Genomic DNA, 22054 nt, shown 5'->3' with positions numbered 1-22054 from the left:
ATTTCATCAACAAGTCATGAACTTTATTTCATGCCAGAAAACTAACATAGCATCCACATAACAACGGTACATTCTCCATAAAATAAATTATAAACACCTCAAAAAAAAGTGTACACATTCATTCCTTGCATTATCAGAGCAACTTTAGCTCCATATACTCTCATACTGTACATTTAATAATGTTCTACAACAATGACTTACATCTCACAGCCTTGGTAAATTACTGTACACAATCTAAATACTCTATATATAATCTAAACGTTATTTCTGGTGTCATCACTCTGAACGGTTCACTGGTGCACTCAAAATATAACCTTCTATTTGTGTGTGCTGTGCCTTTAAACTCTTCTGAATGCACAAATGTAAAATAATGGCTTTTGAGTTTTATTTTCTACAATAACAGCACAGGTAAACTGCTAAATCAATGTATTTGGTTCATCTTGGCTAGTGTAGAATTAACGGAAGATAATTCCACATATTCAATAGACGACCTAATCTACAATAGACGTTCTTCACAATAAGGTCCACGTTTTTTAATAGTCTTCTAAAGTGCAGTGACACACAGATGATACGTACTGTAAGTTTAGAGGCGGTTCATAATCCTTCATTGACTATGTTGTATCTAACGGCTGTCACCTGCCAACAAAAATATGCTTGGTAACAACGCTTTGGAGGAGACAACAAAGCACAATACCACAGAGAGAACAAGGAGAAACACCCGAGCACTATTTATGTTTTTGTCTGTACTGAAAAGGGACTGATGGAAAGTGTGATGGATTGATCAGCTGTCATTCTAGTGTTTTTATTTGACTTGCATCACTCGCGTTAGATCTAGTCTAAAATGGAGTTACGATTTAAATAAAACTGACACTGAGGAATAAGAAATCATGCAAATCTTTTTTTTTTTCTTTTTTTTTTCAAATTCGTATTTCTTTTGTTTCTATTAAAATTACAAGAAACGAAGCGTGCCAAAATTGTCAAATGAGTGTCGGCACAGATCCTGATCTCACAAGAAAATATTGCATTTTACCTCAATTCCTTCTCTTAGAGCTTTTCAATCTGTTTCCCTGTTTGACTGATTTTCTTTAGCAGTCCTCTATTGTTATAATCTCGAAGCAAAAAAAAAACAATCCCGGTCATGCCATGAGGAAAAAGTAGATATCAAATAACAAAAAAAAAGGATTTAACCACTATACAATTGCCTCTTCTTCCTGCTTGTATTGTGTTGAGTAGAAGCAGCTTGGTTCCGTCAGTTGTTGTTCATAATCCACCAGGAGGCTGTAAAATGAAGTGATAGTAAAGAGTCAGTTTTGTGTGCTAGATGCTAAAGGCCAATGAGCAATGACAGCTAAAAAAAAATGCTTTGTGTAGACAAGTATTTCTAACTTTCCTTTAAAGGTCACATATTATGTTCATTTGCAGGTTCAAAATTGTAATTTGGGTTTTCGCAATGTGTCCAAAAAACCCTTTATACAGTATTTTCTCACAGTGGAATTCCTGAATCTCCTCTTTTCAGCCTCTGTCTTAAACGTGTTCTAGCTAAGTCCCTCCTTCCAAAAAGCCCACTGCCTGTTAGATTCAGGGGGATTTAGGGGTGCGTTGATCACAGATGGAAATGGTGGAAAACATTTTGTTCGGTTGGTCATCGGGGGGTTAGGGTGGCTTCTCCCCTTATGACATCATATGATGAGAGAAATCTAACAAAAAAAATGTAACAGGTTTTTAGAAAGGTGGAACTGGAGAGAAAGAGAAGGTTGTTTTCTCTCCAGGGACCCATATGAAAGTTGAAACACCATGAATAAGTCCATTTTGCATAATAGGTGACCTTTAAAAAAAGGAAATTTCTTCTCTAATGCACACTATACGTCAAACATTAAGCCTGCATCTACAGATTTCTTTGGCCAATCAGGGGCAGGAGAAACCAGCTGCACACAACACTGACACAATATAATCTACACTCAGCAGATAAGGTGTGAGTGACATTAGCTTTCTTTAGCAATATATTTCTGAGAAACTGATTAAAAAAAAATCTCACTGTCTTACTCAATCAAACTGGATTAATTATTTGCATTAATTAGCTGCTTTCGACAAAGCTAGGGTTTTGTGTTGGGGGAGGGGGGGGGGTCTGGTTCCTACCTGGGAGGAGCATGGTGGAGACCATCTCCTGTTCTTCCAGTGAGTCGATGATGAAGCGCTGGAAGGTCTTACTGATGGACGACTGCAGATAGCTGAAAGAGGAAAGAGTGAAGAGATAGGTGAGACAGACATTAGCCTCTCAGCATGAGCAACTAGACTATCATAAAGAGAGCCTGGGAGCGACTTGGTGTGCTCTGAATATTTGTGTTCAGCATGATGTTCTAGGGAACATGAACCAGCCCGTCTCGTCCTACCTCATCCAGGAGAGACGGTCCTGCCAAAATTCGTACATGATGAAGCATGATCTGTCTGGCAGGTTCTGGACTGAAACGCTGCAAATAAATAAAAGAGAGAGAGAGAGAAAGAGAGGGCAGTGGGGGTTATCTTTGGAAAATTGAAGCAATTTGAAAAGACTGAATGAAATCCCAGAGAGATTGTGTGGCAAACAATGGCACTGAGGCAGACAAAGGGACATACTGCAGGTTGTCTAGCTGGCTGCAGGTGGCATCTGTGTAGATTTTAAGAGCTTGCTGAAACTGCTCCACATCCTTCTCCTTCACGGACATTTGCCTCTGGACCAGAAGAATGTTCTAGAGGGGGGGGGGAGGAGAGAAAACAAACCGGAAACATTACCACCTCTTCAAATAACGTCAACAGGTTAGATACATTTGGGATTTTTGGTGCATTCGTGATTTCCAGTGATTCTAAAATATCATGAATAAATTCCAATTTTCTATTGACCATGAAGGAAAAAATGGGCAAGTATTTCAGCTTGAATTGAATCATGAGAAATAACAAATGGAACACCTCAAAAATATGCATAATTAGTTTTCAGGTGGATGTACGGATATAACCTGAAACAAATCTAAAAAGGCTACTAGCGTATATAGTAAGCACACGTTGGACTCACCGATTTATACGTCCCCGCCAATGTGTCCTCTTTTAGAGGTTCAAGATGTGGACTCTGGAAGGGGGCATAAATATTTCAGTCAACCATGAGCAGAGCAAGAATTAGCAGCAGAACTGAACTGGCTCAACCGCATCTGGCCTCTAGTTAAAGTCTGTCACAAAGCATTGGCTGTTACATGAAAGTGATGGCCATATTCCTATTCAAGCATTCTTATTATGCTTGGGGGCGCTGATATCCAACCTTGGAAAATGCCTCATGTATAACTTCAGATGAGTATTTTAATAATAAATACAGAAAATGTTTTAATTCAGACCTGCGGGCAAAATACTGGCGGCTTTTTTATTCAGAACATCTGTAGACATTTATTATAACATAACAGCAAATACATGATTGGATCTGTAGAACACAGACTTAATAATAACTGTACATCTGTGTGAAGTATCTAGTTTTTCGAAACACCCGCTGTGTCTCATCGGCTCAATGAAACCAATGTCCTCAGTGTTCGGTTGTAGTGAAGTACAGCATGTATTCACAGGCTGACACCTTATGCATGACACTGGAGGGTGTGTAATTACACACAGCTTGTATTGTTGGCCTCCACATCCGCATGCACCTTGTCCAAATCTTTCTTTCTCTGACAACATGTTGGGTCCCGTACTGCAAGGCAAACTCTGCTCATACGGTCTGCCTGACATTTCTGTCTTTAACAGCTGAGCCCGGATGCAGCCTGATCCTCACAAAGAGCAATTCCCACTCATGAGGAAAAACCTTTTTGCAGCAAATTTAAGTCTTTCTAACACATGATGAAGCCGAAGCCAGAACATGGTTGTTTAAAACTTAGCAGTGGCGTGTTTGCGTAGTCTCAGATGTGACCCCTATTCTTTCGATGAAACATGCCAATGAAACATAAATTTAAAGGGCTTCCTTTCTTATTGAGGGATCGGTATCACTCTCATGTTTGTATGCTAAATATGAAGCTAGAGCCAGCCACCTGACTAGCTTAGCTTAGCTTAGCGTAGAGAAAACTTTTATACCAACCTCACACTCCAGTTTGTCCATGAGCTGCTCCAGTTGGTTGATCTGGGAGCCCCAATGGTTGTCCGACTCCACGCTGACCCCTGAGCCCGGAAACACAACATCAGCACAAAACAACACGACATATGATATCTGAACTATGACAGGAGGCCTACATCAAAAGAGATGAACCGTTTGGTTTTAGATGACCTGCTCTGAGCAGTCCCTTGAGTCTCGTCAGATTCACCTTCAGTCTCTTAAATCGTACCTGTGGTGAGCATGCCAGAGTAGGGGTCAGTAGGGGAGAGACACATGTTCTTCTGGATGCGTCTGCTGGGGCGTTTGGGCACCCTCTGGATGGGCAGGTCCTCTGGCTTCTTGAGTGGCCTCTTCCCTGTACAGCCCTGGTCGTTGACAGCCTCCATAGCGCAGTCAAGTGATGACTGAAGGGACTGCAGCTGGGTGGAGGTCTCCTTTAGCAAGAAGCGCGTAACAAACTGACCCAGCACCGATGAACCCTGATACTCCTGAGTAGGAGAGGAAAGGTATTCATTAGGGCTGGATATTAGCGTGCCTTCACAATACGATAAGCATCACGATACATGGGTCATGATATGATTATATGACATGTACATTGCATTACGATGCATATTGCGAGATATTGCGATATTCCACATAGTTCACTGAAAAAGTAAAAACAGAGCTGAAATACAAGTTGCTGTGTAAGATCTGGATGGTTTTAATACATCATGCATTATCGCATTATATTGATAATTCAGCGGGCAAATTACATCAACATAATTAAATTCTAAACTTCGATTCAAATTTAAAGCAATGCCATTTCAAGGCAACTAGCCATACTGTGACATATATAGAAGAGGAGATTGTAGTTCACAACACCTTTAAAACTTTTTTTAAATTGCTTTCAAAATATCGATTTTTGGAGCGGAAAATAAATATCAGGATATATTGCCTTATTGATTTTTTAGCACAGCCCGGGTAAACATGAGGGGGAGGAAGCAGCATTGATGTGGGGTAAACAACAATAAGTAATCAACTGTGGAGCAGCTTGAGATAATGTACATCTCATTTTTAATATTTCTTAACTGAAGAAAACAGGACCGGATTATCTTGATGATGGTCAAAATCTAACCCAGATTCTTAGCAGTGGGTTTGATATGATGTGAAATGGGCTAATACTGTACATTGATCAATGGCAGTGACTGTAGTGTTCAGGTCCAATTAAAATAATTTCTCTTTTGTCCGGGTTTAAGTGGAGGGAAATCATCCAATCTTTGGTGGCAGTTTAGCAATCCTGGAGGGAGGACAATTGATTAGGCTATTGGGTTTGGCAGAGAAATAGATCTGTCTGATGCCAGTTTGCGAAGAACTTTCTGAGAACTACAACTGTCAGTGCATTGCCTGCTTTTCTTCTTCTTCTTCTTTTTGCCAGCTAAGATGTAATGAACTCCTTCACCCTCAGCAGCATGAAACAGAGCTTGGAAAAAAAATGACAGGAAGACATTAGAAAAAATGACAACCAAGCTTGTTGGAGTCTGCAGTGGAGACACTGCACCACATGAGTAATGGATCTCAATTTCTCCTCACTCTCTTTTTGAGACGGAAGAACTGCAACACCGCACCTGATGTTTTTCCTTTCATCTTGCAGCAACACACAACACACAGGAATACATCTGAGTCTGTTGCTTTCATAATTCGAGGCATCACTTTCTGTTCTTTTTTGTTTTTGCTTCAGCAATAAGAATGTTACAACTCAGTCTGATCTGCTCTCCAGAGCAAAGATAGCTTTGTGACTGACTAATAGCAACATTAAAAATGCATGAGCTGTAGGAAGGACCTGCTTATTGCGAGAAGAGGAAAGGATAGGCGAAAGAGAGAAAGAGCCAGACAGGAAGACAGTGTCAAAGAAGATGGATGTCCAGAGAGAGGGGATGAAACAGAGAGAGACAAGTGTGCAGCTGAACTGAAAAAAAGAATAGACTCAGATTAAGAAAGAGGGAAAGAGACTGAAAAAGAAGATCGGAGCAGCTGAAAGATGGTGCAAAATGTTTGTGGTGCAGTAGTGTGGAGGACATCTGACGTCAAATCATCTGGATGGCTTGGGGGGGGGGGGGGGTTGTCAGCCTTGGTTAATGTCATCTATGCTCTACTGTCGCCCTAGGTTGCACCCACTGCCTGCACTGCATAGAATATTAGTAGCCGCGTTCCACAGATAACAACCTGACTCGCTTTCTTCGCTTAATATAGAAATAAACATTCCCCAGTTGTCCCAATGTGGAGCGTTAGGCGAGGTCGATAAAGAGCCAGCTAAACTATTGATTATGCCTTAGTGGACGTTCTCTGATGTTTATCCCTTTATATGTATGCGCAGACACTTTAAATCCCCCCTCTACATCTCAAGGAGGGATATACAGTGTACCGTTCTGCTCAACCAGGCTCCATAACATGATTTTGCAACGCTCTAATAAGCATGTTTCATAATTCCGTGCTGACAATATGATGAGTTACTGGGTCTGATTATCTGGAAATCAAGGTAAAAAGAAAACATGTTCTGTTTTGAAATACACAGCGTTGATCTCTGTTTCTGCTCAGCACGGGTTAACAGCAGTATGTCTTACAAACTGTATCTTGCTCCCGTGTGACAGTGATTTATACGTGAATGAGTCATTTGCAGCATTCAGGTGCTACTGCAAAAACGCAGAATTTGTGCTGATTGAAAAAACATTTGAAGGTTGAAAATAAGAACTTTGATCTTGGAAACGTGCCTATCCACTGTAGTGACATGACAGTTAACTGCAAATCTAGTGCTGAACATTCAAAGACAACATTTAGAAAATTCATTGATCTGGTTTTGTTTCTGAAATGTGAGAATTCATTGCTTTTTCTGTTTTAAATCTAAGTTGGTATCTTTAGGGTTTCAATAGCATATTCATTTTTTTAAACATTTGGAACATTGGAGGTGACAACTGTTGGGTGGATTGCCATGGAGATTGGTTCAGATGTCAAAGACCCCCTCAGGATGAATTTAGGTCTTAATTGTAATTTGTCATTTATTTTGGTTTATTAACAAATAGCAGCAAAACTAATGACATTCCCATCCGCCTCAGTTGTACTTTCTATTCAGTGCTGATTAGCAAAGCTAACATGCTACATTATGATGATGATCATGGTAAGAATGCTTTACCTGCTCAACATTAGCATATGAACAGCTGCTGGCATCACTATAGACTCTTTATCACTCTTTGTCAGAGAAATCAAGCAATAGAAAAATCCCCCTTTGCATGTCTTACATTCTACACACTAAAATGATTAAGAAGAAAATCATCTGAAGGATTATTCAATACTGACTGCGGCAGCTCTATGCCTTCCACTGCAATCAATATCCTACAATACCTGTACCATATTGTGGAATATGTCTTTATATAATGTAAGCCAACTCTTTCCATAAGAGTCCAAAATCATGAGGTTACATAAACTGCTTTCCTTCCCATTTAATGGGTGCAGCTGAAATAACAGATAAATGTACGCCATGTTTCTCAAACCAATAATTTGACACTTGTGAGTGAAGTCCATTTTTAAACGCGCAGCTCGCCTTGTAGGGTTCTGTGAGCTCATGGTTGAGAATTGTCAGTGAGGAGAAGCAGAGCATATAGCGAGCAGAGTCAGTAATGCTGGGCAGTTTTCATTTCCTCCGTAACGCGGCCACAGCAGAGTGATCTCAGAGACCTTCTGAGAGGGTTTGAAACTGGCAGCAGAGGCACATACAAATGAAAAAGTGGGTCTGAATGCTTGGAGGCAGAAGGGAAGCTTACAAAACAGATGAAGGGCTGCTGATGTCATGCTGCATTTAAATCATGTGTTGACGTGCACAAATTCAACATGGTACACAGGTGAAAGCCGTCATCACCCACCTCTTTAGTTTTATCCATGGCCTTCAAAATGGCGACGTTCAATTTGTCCAGGGCCGACAACACGTTGACATACTCCCCAAGGTGTGGAGTGAAGTATGCTAGAGGAGAGAGGGAGATTTGTTAAGCACCTACGACAGGCATTGTGTCCACAAGAAGGAAATCAATCAATAAGACACTGGCGACCATTAGAATTAAAAGGCTTAAAACATCAAACGTCGGTCTTTTCTAACACATACAGGTGATCTTGTGTAAAGCATGTAGTGAGCCGGGCAGGATTAAGTCAGTGAAATAAAGCAAGATTGACAAATAATTACCTGAGAGCTTGTCTATGTCCAGGTTGCTGTCAGGCAATGGTAGGGGGGGGGGGGGGGGGGCAAAAAGGGTATGTTGATTACAGAGATATCATTTGGAATTAAGAAATGTTTTGGTCAATGCACTTTTAAGAGTCTTCTTTTAGCCGTGTTCACAGCACATTCAAACACAATGAAATGAAAAGCATATTTTCAGATTCAGATTTACGCTGTCTGAGGATAGCATTATATCTGAATGAAGAAGAATCCATCATCCATCGCAAAAAAACATGAATAGCATTAATGTTGAGTAACTCATTTTGCTGACTTCAAAATGCCTTAGCTATCATAGTTGTGAACTTTAGATATTTGTGTGGGGGTTTTCATTCGGCAATACACATACTTATAATTTCAATCATTTAGAAGGATAGCAAATAGGATTTGATTTGATTTGATTATGTTTCCCTAAACATCTAGTTTTAACATATAATTTTATTAAATTAATCAATTTTTTAAGGTTAAATGCTAAATCTGGGGCGTTCAACCAAGGATTATGTCTCTCTGTTGAATACTGACATCATCATTGAAGTGACTGCCAGGTAGCGGGTTGGGGCAGGGGGGGGGGGGCTACAGATGGCAGCGGATTTGGACGACATCCAAAAAAGGAAGATTGTGCTTACGCTGTCTGCTGCCTGTCGATGGAGTAATACAGCTCCTGCATCTGCTCGTCAGTGAGGATCCCATCAGTGAAGTAGGACTGGAACTCCTCCAAGGACAGCTTCCCATCGTCTGAAAAGAGACAAACCCATGAAAGTGACACTTCACTGGAGCCTGAAAAAAAAGGTTTTTATCACCTCAATAAAGACACACTGGCCATTATTCAATACGATGGTACCATGCTACTTTAGCCAGTCTGTCAACACTGAATTAATTCCAGTGATAAGCTCAGAGGTGTCGCTGCTAATAAGAATGCTTCCTTATCAATCGGCATAGGCCCAAAATCTGTCTTTATTTAGCATTACAACCCTAGACCTAAACGTAGCAGTCTTTCCAATATAACTGAATTAAACTTGGACAGTAGTTTCCCATTTCCAACACCATTACTGCAGCCAAAACAATATTTGTTAGTGCTGCGGTACTGCTGAGAGTCCAATTTCTGCTCCTTCGATGCAATAATGACCTAATTGAGCACAACGTTGTCTTTTTAAATGAGCCCATATACTGTTGAAACCAATCACAGAAAAGCATTTTGCACATCAACCACTGTTACACCAGTGTGTAGTTAAATACAGCTTGAGAGGATAAACAGAAAGCTAAGTGTCTGCTGACGTAAGGCAAGGTCCTCTGTTTAGCAACGTCCGGGGCTGAGTGCTGCAGGGTCCTCCTGACCAAATTGGGAGCCATGTTTTGAGGCTAGTTTGAGTAGCAGCAAAGTAGCGGACAAACTTCAGACCATAATGCCATAATCTGGCCTCCACCTTCGACAGCTTTGCTCTGTAAGCCCACAAACCTTTTGAGACCCAGCTCTGTGATCCTCGCCAGGCAAACGGAGCTCAGCCTGACAGACTGGAGGCCAACAGTAAATCAGATCATCTGTTAGTCTGTAAGAACTTTTCTGACTTGTTGCCAATTTACACAGCAGACAGATCTGGATGTGATGTGATTGCAGCTAAGTTTGCTTGTAAGCAAAATGGCGTATTTCCCCGAAGAGATTGGCTTTTGATTTCGGCTAGCTGTATTCTGTGCTTTCTGAATAAAGTAACATTGTTTTGCTTTATCACTAAAATCATTACTACATACCCTTAACATGGAAATCTGTATGTTAACTGAACATGTGTTGTGGTGTGGCCACATTAAACCTCAGCTGTAAGAGGAAGCTATTTGATGAAGTGTTATTTCATTACTAATCTTTCCCATCAAAATTTTCGTAACACATGGTGTACGTGTAAACAAAATCTGTTGCACCTCTTACTCATTCTCCAGCCTTCTCCATCACAACTCCCTTGGTGTGGACCCAATTAGACACTCGAAAAAACAAGTTACAGCACAGCTCAGATGGAAAAATATGGGTATAAGTGTCCACTGTTTCTCAAAGAGCAGAGCTGCAGTAGTAGAATGGTTAAGCTTCTGGCTATACAACATTTAGCCATCTGAACGAAACCTTAGCCATAAATTAACCATAGGGAAACCATTTCCAGTTATGCTCATATGTGCCATTTGAGAAGGCAATGACAAGCCTGTTTTGTTGAGTATTGTTGAGGGTTTGTTGGAGAAGTCCAATCAACAGTTTTGATAATGGTCAGTCGTAATTAGCCATTTATCAAAAAGATATTACAGGATCACAGTTGTGAACATTTCCTGAACTAGTGTGTTTTATATTAAATAAACAAAAATAGGATGCCGATATGTTTGACATACATGCAAATTTGGAGATAATGCATTTCACAGCTGAGCCTTCGTGTCTATGTAGGATCTCTGCAGGGACCTTTGGAAAGGTGTTGTTTGGATGGATGATACTGTAAAGATGATACATAAACCCTGAGGAAGAAGTGCAGCCGTTTGCTGGCTCTTTTATTTTCTCACGTCACACACTAAATCTCCTCATGACGTAAATGAATAATCTCTCCGGCGTACTGAAGCTTGTATCTTTCCAGTCAACGCTCTTTCTTTAGGGACTCCTCAAATTAAAAAACAAATCGGCAACAATAATTCATAGAGCCCAACAGTGTGCTATTTATGGACAAGATGAGATATGAGAAAAGAGGGAGAGAATGCATTACTCATCTTACGAAGAAACATGGTGAGACCAAGTCTTAGAGAATTGACACTTGAAGTTATCTTGATTATTGTGCAGCATGTTTTGTGTACAAATGAAAAGGCTTTCTGTACATACATGTTGCATGGAGAAATGTTTTGCAAATAAAAGGAATGGATAAATCACAGCCGAATATCTGCTTCTGATAAACTGTAGTCCAGAGCTACAGCCCTTTCTGTACATCACTGCATCCTTTTAGGCTTCTGCTCAAGTCTTAGAGTCCTCTCTGCTACAGCACTCAATGCAGCATTAATTAAGACACTGCAACTGTATAATTATGGGAGGCAGAAACCTCACGGCAATTCTAACTATCCCAGTGTCTAAAGAGAAGAAGCAAAACCACATTGTGCACCTTGCGTTCTTCTGTAAACTGTTCTCCAATAAACAATGACATGACAAGCAGAATCAATCGGTGGCCTTGAAAGAAAATTGTTTTTAGCACACTGCTATAGCGCTAACAGCTCAGATGTGTGTTGAAAAAAACCACATCACTCTTCAATGAGACACCGTTCATTAAATCTACCTCCTGACTTATCAGCTTTATTATTGTTTCTTTGCCGATGACAAATCAGGAGTACACTGAAAAATGTCATTTCAACATCATCGATCACTCCATTTAATTCCAACCAGTGACATTTTAAATCCCTATTTACTGTTTCTGAGCTCAGTGTGCAGCAATATAAATTCATTAGAAAATAATCCCAGCACAAGAAGCTTGAAGTACCTACTTTATGTTCTTGTACTCAAACAATCACCTTTTTTTGCTTTTATAAAATGTAAATCCTCATTACATGGAGGAATAGACTGTAGTGTGTTGGTAGCCAGCCCTCATAATGTGGTAAATCCGCAGTGCTCCAGGCGTATCATGGCAGCCCACTCTGTGCTGATTGGTAGTGGGAGGCACTCTCCTCTCGGGTGCACGACTTGGTGAGTTTTCGTGAAGACGAGAACCAAACAAAGCTCGGCTGCAAATTGAAGATAACTACCACCAATACACAATGGATTTCTCCTCTCCCGGTTTATCCTCCTCCTTTCCACAAAAAGTGGCGAAAGCGGTACACAAGAAAGAACAAAGAGGAGAAGACTAGAGGTTTTTTAAAAATGCATGTCATACAGTTATAGCACGTCACTTATAGAAGTGGCGTCAACAACATCTATTATTGTTTACATGTCACTCCTGTGTTGTGTTTTCAGCCATTTTGTTTACTGATTGACAAAGTAATCTACTGAGACGAGACACGACTTGAAGAGATAAAAAAAAAAATTTAAATCCCAATGTCTCCTTTTATCTTCTACAGTTTCTTTCAACAGCTGCACAGAAAAGACATCTCCTCAGGACTCTTTGGAGAACCACAAAGTTTTTTTTTAATCTACATATCTCGACACGAGCTATGAAACACCCCAGACAACACATGCCCATGTTGCATCATTAATTCCTGCTCTTATGCAACACATGCATCGACCCCCTTCCATTAATGCAGTGCATGAATACAACATTTAGAGTTGTTTCTTCTTTGTCAGCAGTGTTTTTCATGCAGGGCTGAATGCTCTATGTTTCCCCAGGAGATGTTTAGAGCCGGGGGTTAAGGTAACACTAACTAACACATTAATCAAATGGAACAGTGGCATGCTTCACATTAGCTGTAAGTCTCTATTTGGAGATAAAAAATTATTTTCCAACAACAAAAAAACACAGAAAAAGGCAAGAGACAGTGTAGGCCACATTCACTGTCTGGCAAGATGACCTATACTTCAAATCTTTGTGTGTTTGTGTGTTCAATCTATTATTGGATATCACTGACATGAGCATTACACAGCTGCATCAAAGGAGTTCATCATGACCTTGGTCATTTAAAGTTCCACCAAACAGTCATACAAATCCCCTCAGGCCACTTGTCTGACCAGAGAATCAAGATTGTGCCCTTTTCCTATCAGGTTCGACTTCCTTTCCGTGCACATCCACCCCTTCAGAGAGATATTAATTGAGTTTTGATTAGCCGTATGATCTAAGTATGTGTGTATTTTGACAACTCACCATTTTTGTCTGCCCGGCGGAGTATCTGCAATGAGAGGAGAAGATCATGTTAAAGTTCTTTAGGTTTGGATACAGACATGACAAAATAACTGAGGTGTTGAGTAGTTAAGAGAAGTTGCAGTTCCTTTATGTAGTTAAAGTGTGTTCGGATGTGAAGCTATTATCTGAGATTTTGCCAAATTGGAGAAACAGTGACGCAAACCAACCAATAAGCCTCAACAAATATGAGACAATCTATCTGTATAAGAAAAGTTTTCTGGCATACTCCTCTTTCACTGCACACAGGAGACAATTTAAAAGGAGCCGTAATATCCGCATTTTAATAAGGAAAGAGAGGTGAGGCATCTCAGGAAATGAAAAGCTGCACAACGGGTTCACATTAATGTGCCTCCTATGAGGAGCTTTGGAATGATAGCTTTTATGTTTTTTTTTCTTTTCTATACGGTCATTGAAAGCGATCGTAGTAATATATTTCAGGTTATTATTGCAGATTTTGTGCATAAACCTACAAGGAGGACTCAGCTGTCCTATATGTTAATTCATTATGCTGTGAGCATGGTAATAAGATCATCATTAATATCTTCCACCACCTAATCACCGTGCTTCACCGACCGTGTGAGAAGTCAGATCCATTTGTGGAGTGGGAGGTGTGTGAGATCGGAGTGGCACCTTTTTATTCCGATAAATCACTGTGCTTTGGCCATTAAAATCCAGTGGCTGGTTGATTCATTGCACAATAGGATGCCTCTCGAGCACATCACAGTGTGAAGGCCCCATACGCGCTCTGTTAACATCCTCCTCCATTCAAGACACACATCTGAGCCTCACAGAAGTCAATACTAGAAAAAAATGGCCCTGGACGTTTGAACAGAAATAGAAAAATTGCACTGAAAATCTCAGCCACCTGCAAAAAATCTTTGTGGTCCGATTCAGACTGCACTTTTAGAAGGCTATGTGTTTGAAAATCATATACACTTCACATTTTTGCTAGCCAGTATTAAACAACATGCTGTCATGTTTGATAAATGTAATAAATACCAGGGAGCCAGCAGTTTTAAACCATTGATTTACAGTATAAAAATCAATTACCAGGCTTGTTGTGGTTGAACTTTATGAACATACTGTATATGATCAAACAGAAACACATTTTCGTTCGCTTGAATAGCATGAAGCCAAGAACCTGACTAAAAGCAGAATAGGATTATGAGTAAAGCCAAAATGCAATTGAATAGAACTAAACATGTAAAAATAGTACTGTGAGAAAAACATATTTCTACCCGCTAAGGGAAATATACATCCCTTTACATTACAGTATTATTTATTTATTGATGCCTTCGGTTATATTGTCAGGTTACGAGTACCAGGGGGGGAAAAAAAGCCTATCACCAATGACTTATTATCTACATCTTTTTGTACTCTTCTGTTTCTGTCAACATGAAGAAAGGTACAAGAAAGTCTGAGTCATCTCCAAACCAAAAATGATTTCTCAATAACACAAATTGGCCTTTCTGCATTGCAGTGTCTTCTTGCCTTTGGGCAGACCAACACTGATCAGCTCAAATTAAACTAAATAAAGTGTCAGATGATGTGTCAGTGTGCGGGCATGATGGCGTTTAGATACAGGGGGATGCCATGAAAGCTGGATTCTGCACCATCACTTGTCAAATCTCCCTAAACAGTGGAAGGTGCTGATGTAAGCATCCTGGCTAAGACACAAGCAGGGAGCTGCTCCATAAAACCTAAGAAACAAATTGAGAGCAATAAACTGCTGTGGAGAAACCTGAGGTGGAGATTTACAGGCCCTTATTCCTCCTTTGTGCAGTTAAGTGGGGGGGGGGGGTCGGTTGGGCCGAAGGAGCCAATAAAGATCTTCTACAAGAGCTACGGCTAGTGACTACATGGATGTTGTCAATTTATATTTCAGCCAGTCCGCACAGGGCCGGTAAATATGTGTCATGCACAGTAACACTGCAGCGAGAGCATTGAGGAGTAACTGACACTGTCTGAACATGTACAGCATCCCGAAAAATAATGACTTTATGTAAATCTGTAAAACAGCCTTGGTACAGCTCATAGCAGGTCAATAAAAACAATGAGCCCATCAACTTGCCTTGTCTTGAAAAAGAATGAGTGCAGGTCACTGACAGTTAAGTCGAGATGTATTGCCTCCTAGTGATCCCACTCTTTATTTATGCGGCTATTATAAGGCAACAAATGACCACCCATTAGCCACTGGAATAGATTCAGTCAGTAAGGAAATGCCAGTTTGGAGTCCAGGCTGGAGAGAATGGACGCTAACTGTATTTAAACCAAATGCTCCAGTCTAATGTTCCCACTCACTGGGCAGTAATAATGTGACTTTCAGGAAACTAGAGTGTTGTGGAGAGAGATTATATTCTGGTAAGAAATAGCTTAGAAGCCGCTGTGGTGCATCTGGTAAAAATGCGCAGAGGATGTATAGTCCAAATGGGGTTTAATGAAATAATGCAGAATACACATCTGTGGTTCACAACTGTTGGTATGAGTGTGGTTCTGTAAATAGACAAATAAATACAGAAAGAATACTTAGCCACACATAATACAATGCTGCTTATACACACCAGGCTAATAACAATATTACAGTCAAACAACAGTAATATAAAACATAACAGCGATCTCTTAAATAATTAAATAATATGCGTCACGTTCATATGTTAATGGCGTTCCGACGCTGCCGTTGCATTAACATATTATACAATACAGAAAACGCTAGTAATGGCGATCTAACAATCAACATAAAACGCCCTTACATAAGCATAAAGGGGAAGGTACTTACAGGTATATGAACGCACACAATACTGGAATAATCAACAGTTAAACACACACGGCCAACTCTCTCAGGCCGTTCGCGCTGATGTCCGCTGTCACACTGTTCCCTCGGCAACTACATCACCCGCTCGCTCTCTAATTAGATGCACGAGAGGAGACAGGTGTGCATGCACCGAAAGCATGACCATACATAAAAAAACTGGCCGCTCACGTGAACAACTGTAGTAACTAACCAACGGCCCTTTACAACAGCCGCCCCCAAATATGGCCTGCCAAATTTGCTCTACGTAGAAGGGCTGTGTGGTTCCGGGTCCATCTCCCGGGTAGCAGGTAGTGCGATGAGGTGGGCTACCGGTCTGGAGGGCTGGAGTGTCCTTCTGCCACTTCCCGCGGGTTTGGAGAACAGGGAGATAATGTCTGATATACTGGGCCCAGAACTGATCTGCCAGGATCTGGGAGTGCTTCCAGTGGCGACGACTCAGGAGGTTGGACTCATCATAAGCTGAATGAGGCAGAGACGGGTCGCGCCGCCCCATCAACAGCAGGTTTGGGGTCACCGGATCAGGGTCAGCCACATCACTTGACACATATCCCAGGGGCTTGAAATTCAGCACCCCTTCCACTTCGATCAGGACATTCCTCAACACCTCCTCAGTGACTGCTTGAGGTTGGACGGTGGCGTACAGGGCAGTCTTCACTGACCTTATTTCTCTCTCCCGAATGCCACAGAAATGAGGTGCACTCTGTGGGTTGAACTTGAAGCTGATCTGGTGTCTAGCTAGCTGATCTTGTCGCAGGAGGTCCAACCCTGCTTCTTTGTAGTCTTCAGCATTAGGGCTACTCTGGCTGGTGGCCGCCCCCTGGCGGGAAAGTGCAACAGCACGCACCAGTTCTCTAGATGAGGTAAACTGCTCTGGGTTTGGGAGTGGGGGCCCTGCCGCTGCTGAACCGTAACTGCAGAAAGTCGGCTGCCGTACCTCAGCTTCTTTCTCCACAGAGCCTGCAGATAATTTGGTCTGCCAGAACTCTAGCGACTGTGTTAAAACAGCTTCCTTGGGTGCCTGTACCTTGTGCTGAATCCCTCCAACCTCCATCAGCTCAGTTCTCTCCCCTGGCAGGATGATGGCTTCTTGGTCCTGTCTGGAACAGGAAACTTGCTTCTCACCTCTCAAAGGAAGAACATCCATCTGCGAGGGCCTTTCAACACGCTGCAATAACTCTGCAGAGGGGGAGAACGTGGACATATGCAGACACTGTGTTGGCTGGAGCCGACCTGTCCCAAACCTGGTCGGTCCCTGAAGAGTCCATCCCAGTCGGGTCTTGACCGCAGCCGGACCTCCAGGGGGTCCCAGACGCACTGGCTGGACCGCGGTAACGAGGTGGGGGTAGTCGGAACCGATCAATAACACGGGATGGACTGCACTGAAGGCTTGGAGTGGCAGCCCTCTTAAGTGCCTGAATTTCCTCTGCAGCATCTTAATTGGGTAAGTGTGCTCGGCTAAACCTAGCTGATCGGCAGTGAAGGCTCCCTTAATCTGAAAGGTCTTGTGTGGCTGGCAGGCAGGGGATATGGAGAAGGAGACAGATGACCCATGGACCACCCTACTTTCCTGGTGTACTGTTCTCAGCGAGAGGTTTTCTGGTTCACCCTGTAGCTTCAAAGTCTGCGCAGCCGTGGCGAGCAGGATGGTGCGCTCAGAGCCATCATCCAATATGGCATATGTTTCCATGCAGTGTTTGCCGTTGCGCAGTATCACCTTGCTCACCTTCAGCATCACTGAACTGCAGCCTGATCGTCGATCCAAATAGAAAACGTCGCTCACCGTACTCACCGGTCCAGAACTGTGTCCTGTTACTGGCTTAGCATTGACATCATGAAGGGCTTCCAAATGTTTCCCCTTACATGTCTTGCAGGTAATCTTCAGTCGACACTGCGCGGCCTGGTGGGAGCGGCCGCAGCGCCAACACTTCTTGTTGGTCTTCACCCATGTGCTCTTCTGCTCGGCGGTCAGCTGACTGAAGTTGGAACACTGATTCAAATAATGCTGTGAATTAGAACAGTAGGGGCAGTACACCTGTCTATCCCCTGGCAGGTTGCTTACAGGCGCGGATGACTCTTCCTCTGGGTGGCTCTCCTGCTGATCGGCGCCATACAGGATACTGGTAGGCCGAGTCCACTTGGGATCCCTGTGCTTGTCTTCCTTCTGGTCTACGTCATGTATGCTGCTTTCACCGAGGGACTCAAACACAGACTCCTGCATCTTCAGCTCATACTCTAACCATTCTCCAAAATTCTTCAGAGTGGGAATGCGGATATGCTGGGGGTACAGATACCTTTTAAACTCTGCTCTCATGTCCTGTGGGAGCTTGGAGAGCAGCCGTGCCACATGTGACCCACACTGCAGCTCGACATGGCCATTCTCCCCAAGGTGGTCTAACATTCCCACCAGTGCCCTCACTCGAAGCGCAAACCGCTTGAAGGCGCAGCTGTCATTGCTGCTGATGCTGGGGGCTTCCATCAGTTCGGCTATGCGTCTCAAGGCCAGCTGGTGTGGTTGCCCGTAATGCTCTGTGAGGGATGCCATGGTGTTGGAATAGGGCTGCTTGGAGTTGGTATAGGAGTCGGCGATTAGGAGAGCGTCCTCAAACCTAAGGTGATCCACCAGAACTTGGTATTTGAAGCGCTCCGTAGCATCAGCTGGGAGCAGGTTATCCAGAGCGATCTTTAATCTAGTGAACTCTCTTGGGTCCCCCCTGGTGAATATGGGAATACTGGGTTTTGGTCCACGGTACACCTTCTCTTGCTTCCAGCTGCGATCACTGTGGTCCTGTTGATGAGCCGCTGCTTCGCCGCCTGACTGATGGATGCTGTACACTGATCCACATACAGAGCCTGCATCTGGCTCACCGTAATCAGGTGTGGGCACTGGAGGTGGCTGTTGAGCCTTCCCAAACCTTTTAAGGCACTCTGTCAGCTCTTCCACCAGTTTACTTTGGGTGGCGGTCACCGATGCTGGTTGTAGGGGCTCAACTACTGGTGGTGGAGGAGGCCAATAATCCTCTTCTTCTTTAAAGGCGACAGGTGGGGCATCAGTGAACTGCTGCACCTGTGGTGGCGGAGGTGGTGGTGGTAGGCTGTCCACCTCTGGTCTCATTGAACGTGCAGCGGACTGGTGTAACTCTAAGCGGACAGGTTGAGGAGGTAAGGGGGTGCCTCCTGTAGTACTGGCATCCAGCTGTCTCTTCATTTGTGTCACTGTGCAGTGAAGCCTCTGATTGTCCTCCTGAAGCTGCTTTATTGCATCCAAGATAACCGACGTAGCCTCTGATGCTTGCGAATATTGGGTGGCAGGAGTACTCTGGTATTTAGGGGGTATTCTGAGGGGGGCGGACTGACTAAACCTTTTTAGTATGGCACCGGTATCCACAGACCACTGCTCATGAGGCGGCTGAAGGGCAAAAGGGACCATCTCGGCTGCCCTCTCTGCGCCGCCATTTGACTCCTGGATCCGAGCGGGGTGAGGCGTTGCTTGAGGTGAAAGTGGACGTTGCTCGTAACGGGGTTGGGAGACGGCGTAATCATCAAGCCAGGCTGGTGGTCTTCTCTCACGTCTGGGCCGGGCGCCTGCTTCGTGACTGAACTGGTCTGTAGGCCTATACATCTTTGGTTGCCTCCACAGTAACTTCTCTTCCCGGGTTTCGGCACCAATTTGTTGTGGAGAGAGATTATATTCTGGTAAGAAATAGCTTAGAAGCCGCTGTGGTGCATCTGGTAAAAATGCGCAGAGGATGTATAGTCCAAATGGGGTTTAATGAAATAATGCAGAATACACATCTGTGGTTCACAACTGTTGGTATGAGTGTGGTTCTGTAAATAGACAAATAAATACAGAAAGAATACTTAGCCACACATAATACAATGCTGCTTATACACACCAGGCTAATAACAATATTACAGTCAAACAACAGTAATATAAAACATAACAGCGATCTCTTAAATAATTAAATAATATGCGTCACGTTCATATGTTAATGGCGTTCCGACGCTGCCGTTGCATTAACATATTATACAATACAGAAAACGCTAGTAATGGCGATCTAACAATCAACATAAAACGCCCTTACATAAGCATAAAGGGGAAGGTACTTACAGGTATATGAACGCACACAATACTGGAATAATCAACAGTTAAACACATACGGCCAACTCTCTCAGGCCGTTCGCGCTGATGTCCGCTGTCACACTGTTCCCTCGGCAACTACATCACCCGCTCGCTCTCTAATTAGATGCACGAGAGGAGACAGGTGTGCATGCACCGAAAGCATGACCATACATAAAAAAACTGGCCGCTCACGTGAACAACTGTAGTAACTAACCAACGGCCCTTTACAACATAGAGTATTTATTGTACAGCCAGCTGTCTGGAAGGGAGATGAGGCTGCCAAAACATTGTCTTGTATTTTGTAGAATGTCCTCACTAAACCAAAGGGCAATAAAAAGCCTGCCAATCTGTTTCATACTGTAGCAAAATAGAGGAAGAGGCAGGCGGCTGAGTTAGAGAACATTCATGTGCAAGAGCATCCAACCTTCTCAGATCTTTCTATTTTTATCTTGCAATCTGATTAAAAATGTATAGGCCTACCGTCTCACGTTACATGGACACACTGTGCCTGTTTCATGGGGAGAACAACCAATGTCATGACCCTCATTATCATCATCATCAAAGTAAAATTTAAATGGGGGGGGGGACTCGCTTTGATGCTTTGCAGGTTAAAAGGTGAAATGAATCAAAGCTTTTACACATCAGATGATTGTCCCTGTTATGTAATAGGACCGCTGTAAATCAGGCACATTTGAATGGGAGTCACACTCACGACCATTCATAAAGAGCAGGATGGAAGCCATTGCATCACATCGTGTCTTTTATATACTATCTAAGGTCTACCCCCCAAGAGGTGGTCGTGGTTGCAAGTACATGGACACAATTTTGCTTATAATGGACCAAATATATTTCTTAAACATCCACAAATTATTATTTGTGCAAAAATCATGACACGATGGTGAATGTTGCTGTTCTTACACCAGGGATAAACATCACACGTACATTAAAACAAGCAAACAAAAAACAGTGTGCACTTACATCCTGGACCAGTGGGATGCCTTGATTTTGGTTGCGGTCAAGCTCCTGCTGCTTCCTCTTGTGTTCGTGCTTGGCAGACTGGAGACACATGGTGATCATCTCTGTACAGGCCAGCATCTTGACGCTTTCGATGTGATTCCTGTCTTTCAGTAAAATCAGAAATGTCCTGAACCCGGTGCCTGCTCTTTTTTTCTCTGGGAGCTGGTTTGTCCTTGTCGGGAGTGTATGAAGGATGATGTCCTCTCTGTGATCCAGTCAGGATGGATGAGATGGACACAGCTTGCTGCCCTCTGCCTGCTGCCTGCCCGCATGTACGTCGACGACTGCACAGAGGGGAAAAAACGCCCCCCTCCCTCTCTTTTTCACTCTCTCTCTCTCTCTCTCTCTTTCGCTCTCTCTCTCTCTCTCTCTCTCTTTCTCTCTCTCTCTCTCTCTGCGACCAGCGGCAGCGATTCATAAAAGCCAGAAAGGCACCATCTGCTGGTGGGAGCACACACTGTCAGATAAAAAGTCAAGGAGAGACTCACTGAGCATGGAATAGGCCTACAGTATATGAGCGGCAGAAAGCAGGTAGAACTGCTCTGAAGGCCATATGCTGTTGATTGGATGAACCATTAATAGGCTAAGAGATAATGGCTGTGTGGTGTGTGTATGGATCAGCAGCAATAGGGAAATAGTTCCTAGGCTATACATACTATACTGAAAATAAATAAGGAACACCATATACATATACAATTCCTACATACATACAATCATACATACATAGGCTACATATATATATATATATATATATATATATATATATATATATATATATATATATATATATATATATATATATATATATACAGGTCCTTCTCATATAATTAGCATATTGTGATAAAGTTGATTATTTTCCATAATGTAATGATAATAATTGAACTTTCATATATTTTAGATTCATTGCACACCGACTGAAATATTTCAGGTCTTT

The 22054-nt window shown here is 42.6% G+C and overlaps 1 protein-coding gene across 1 annotated transcript; it reads right to left on the bottom strand.

The window, feature by feature from the left end:
- Positions 1 to 296: 296 nt before the first annotated feature.
- On the bottom strand, positions 297 to 21251 carry LOC307253136 (N-terminal EF-hand calcium-binding protein 1-like). The gene is made up of 12 exons (XM_080031019.1): positions 21082 to 21251; positions 13133 to 13157; positions 8963 to 9071; positions 8307 to 8332; positions 7993 to 8090; positions 4329 to 4587; positions 4085 to 4164; positions 3047 to 3100; positions 2614 to 2726; positions 2391 to 2468; positions 2137 to 2228; positions 297 to 1278 (listed from the first exon to the last, which is right to left on the bottom strand). The coding sequence occupies exons 1-12, from the start codon at positions 21196 to 21198 to the stop codon at positions 1250 to 1252; spliced, it is 1080 nt and encodes a 359-aa protein (XP_079887145.1). The 5' UTR covers positions 21199 to 21251; the 3' UTR covers positions 297 to 1249.
- Between the last annotated feature and the right edge of the window lie 803 nt (positions 21252 to 22054).

This window comes from Ammodytes marinus (genome assembly GCF_949987685.1).
Source record: "Ammodytes marinus genome assembly, chromosome: 7".
NCBI classification, from domain to species: Eukaryota; Metazoa; Chordata; class Actinopteri; order Uranoscopiformes; family Ammodytidae; genus Ammodytes; species Ammodytes marinus.
The sequence above is the reverse complement of the archived record's forward strand: the minus strand, read 5'-3'. Positions and strand labels throughout refer to the sequence as shown.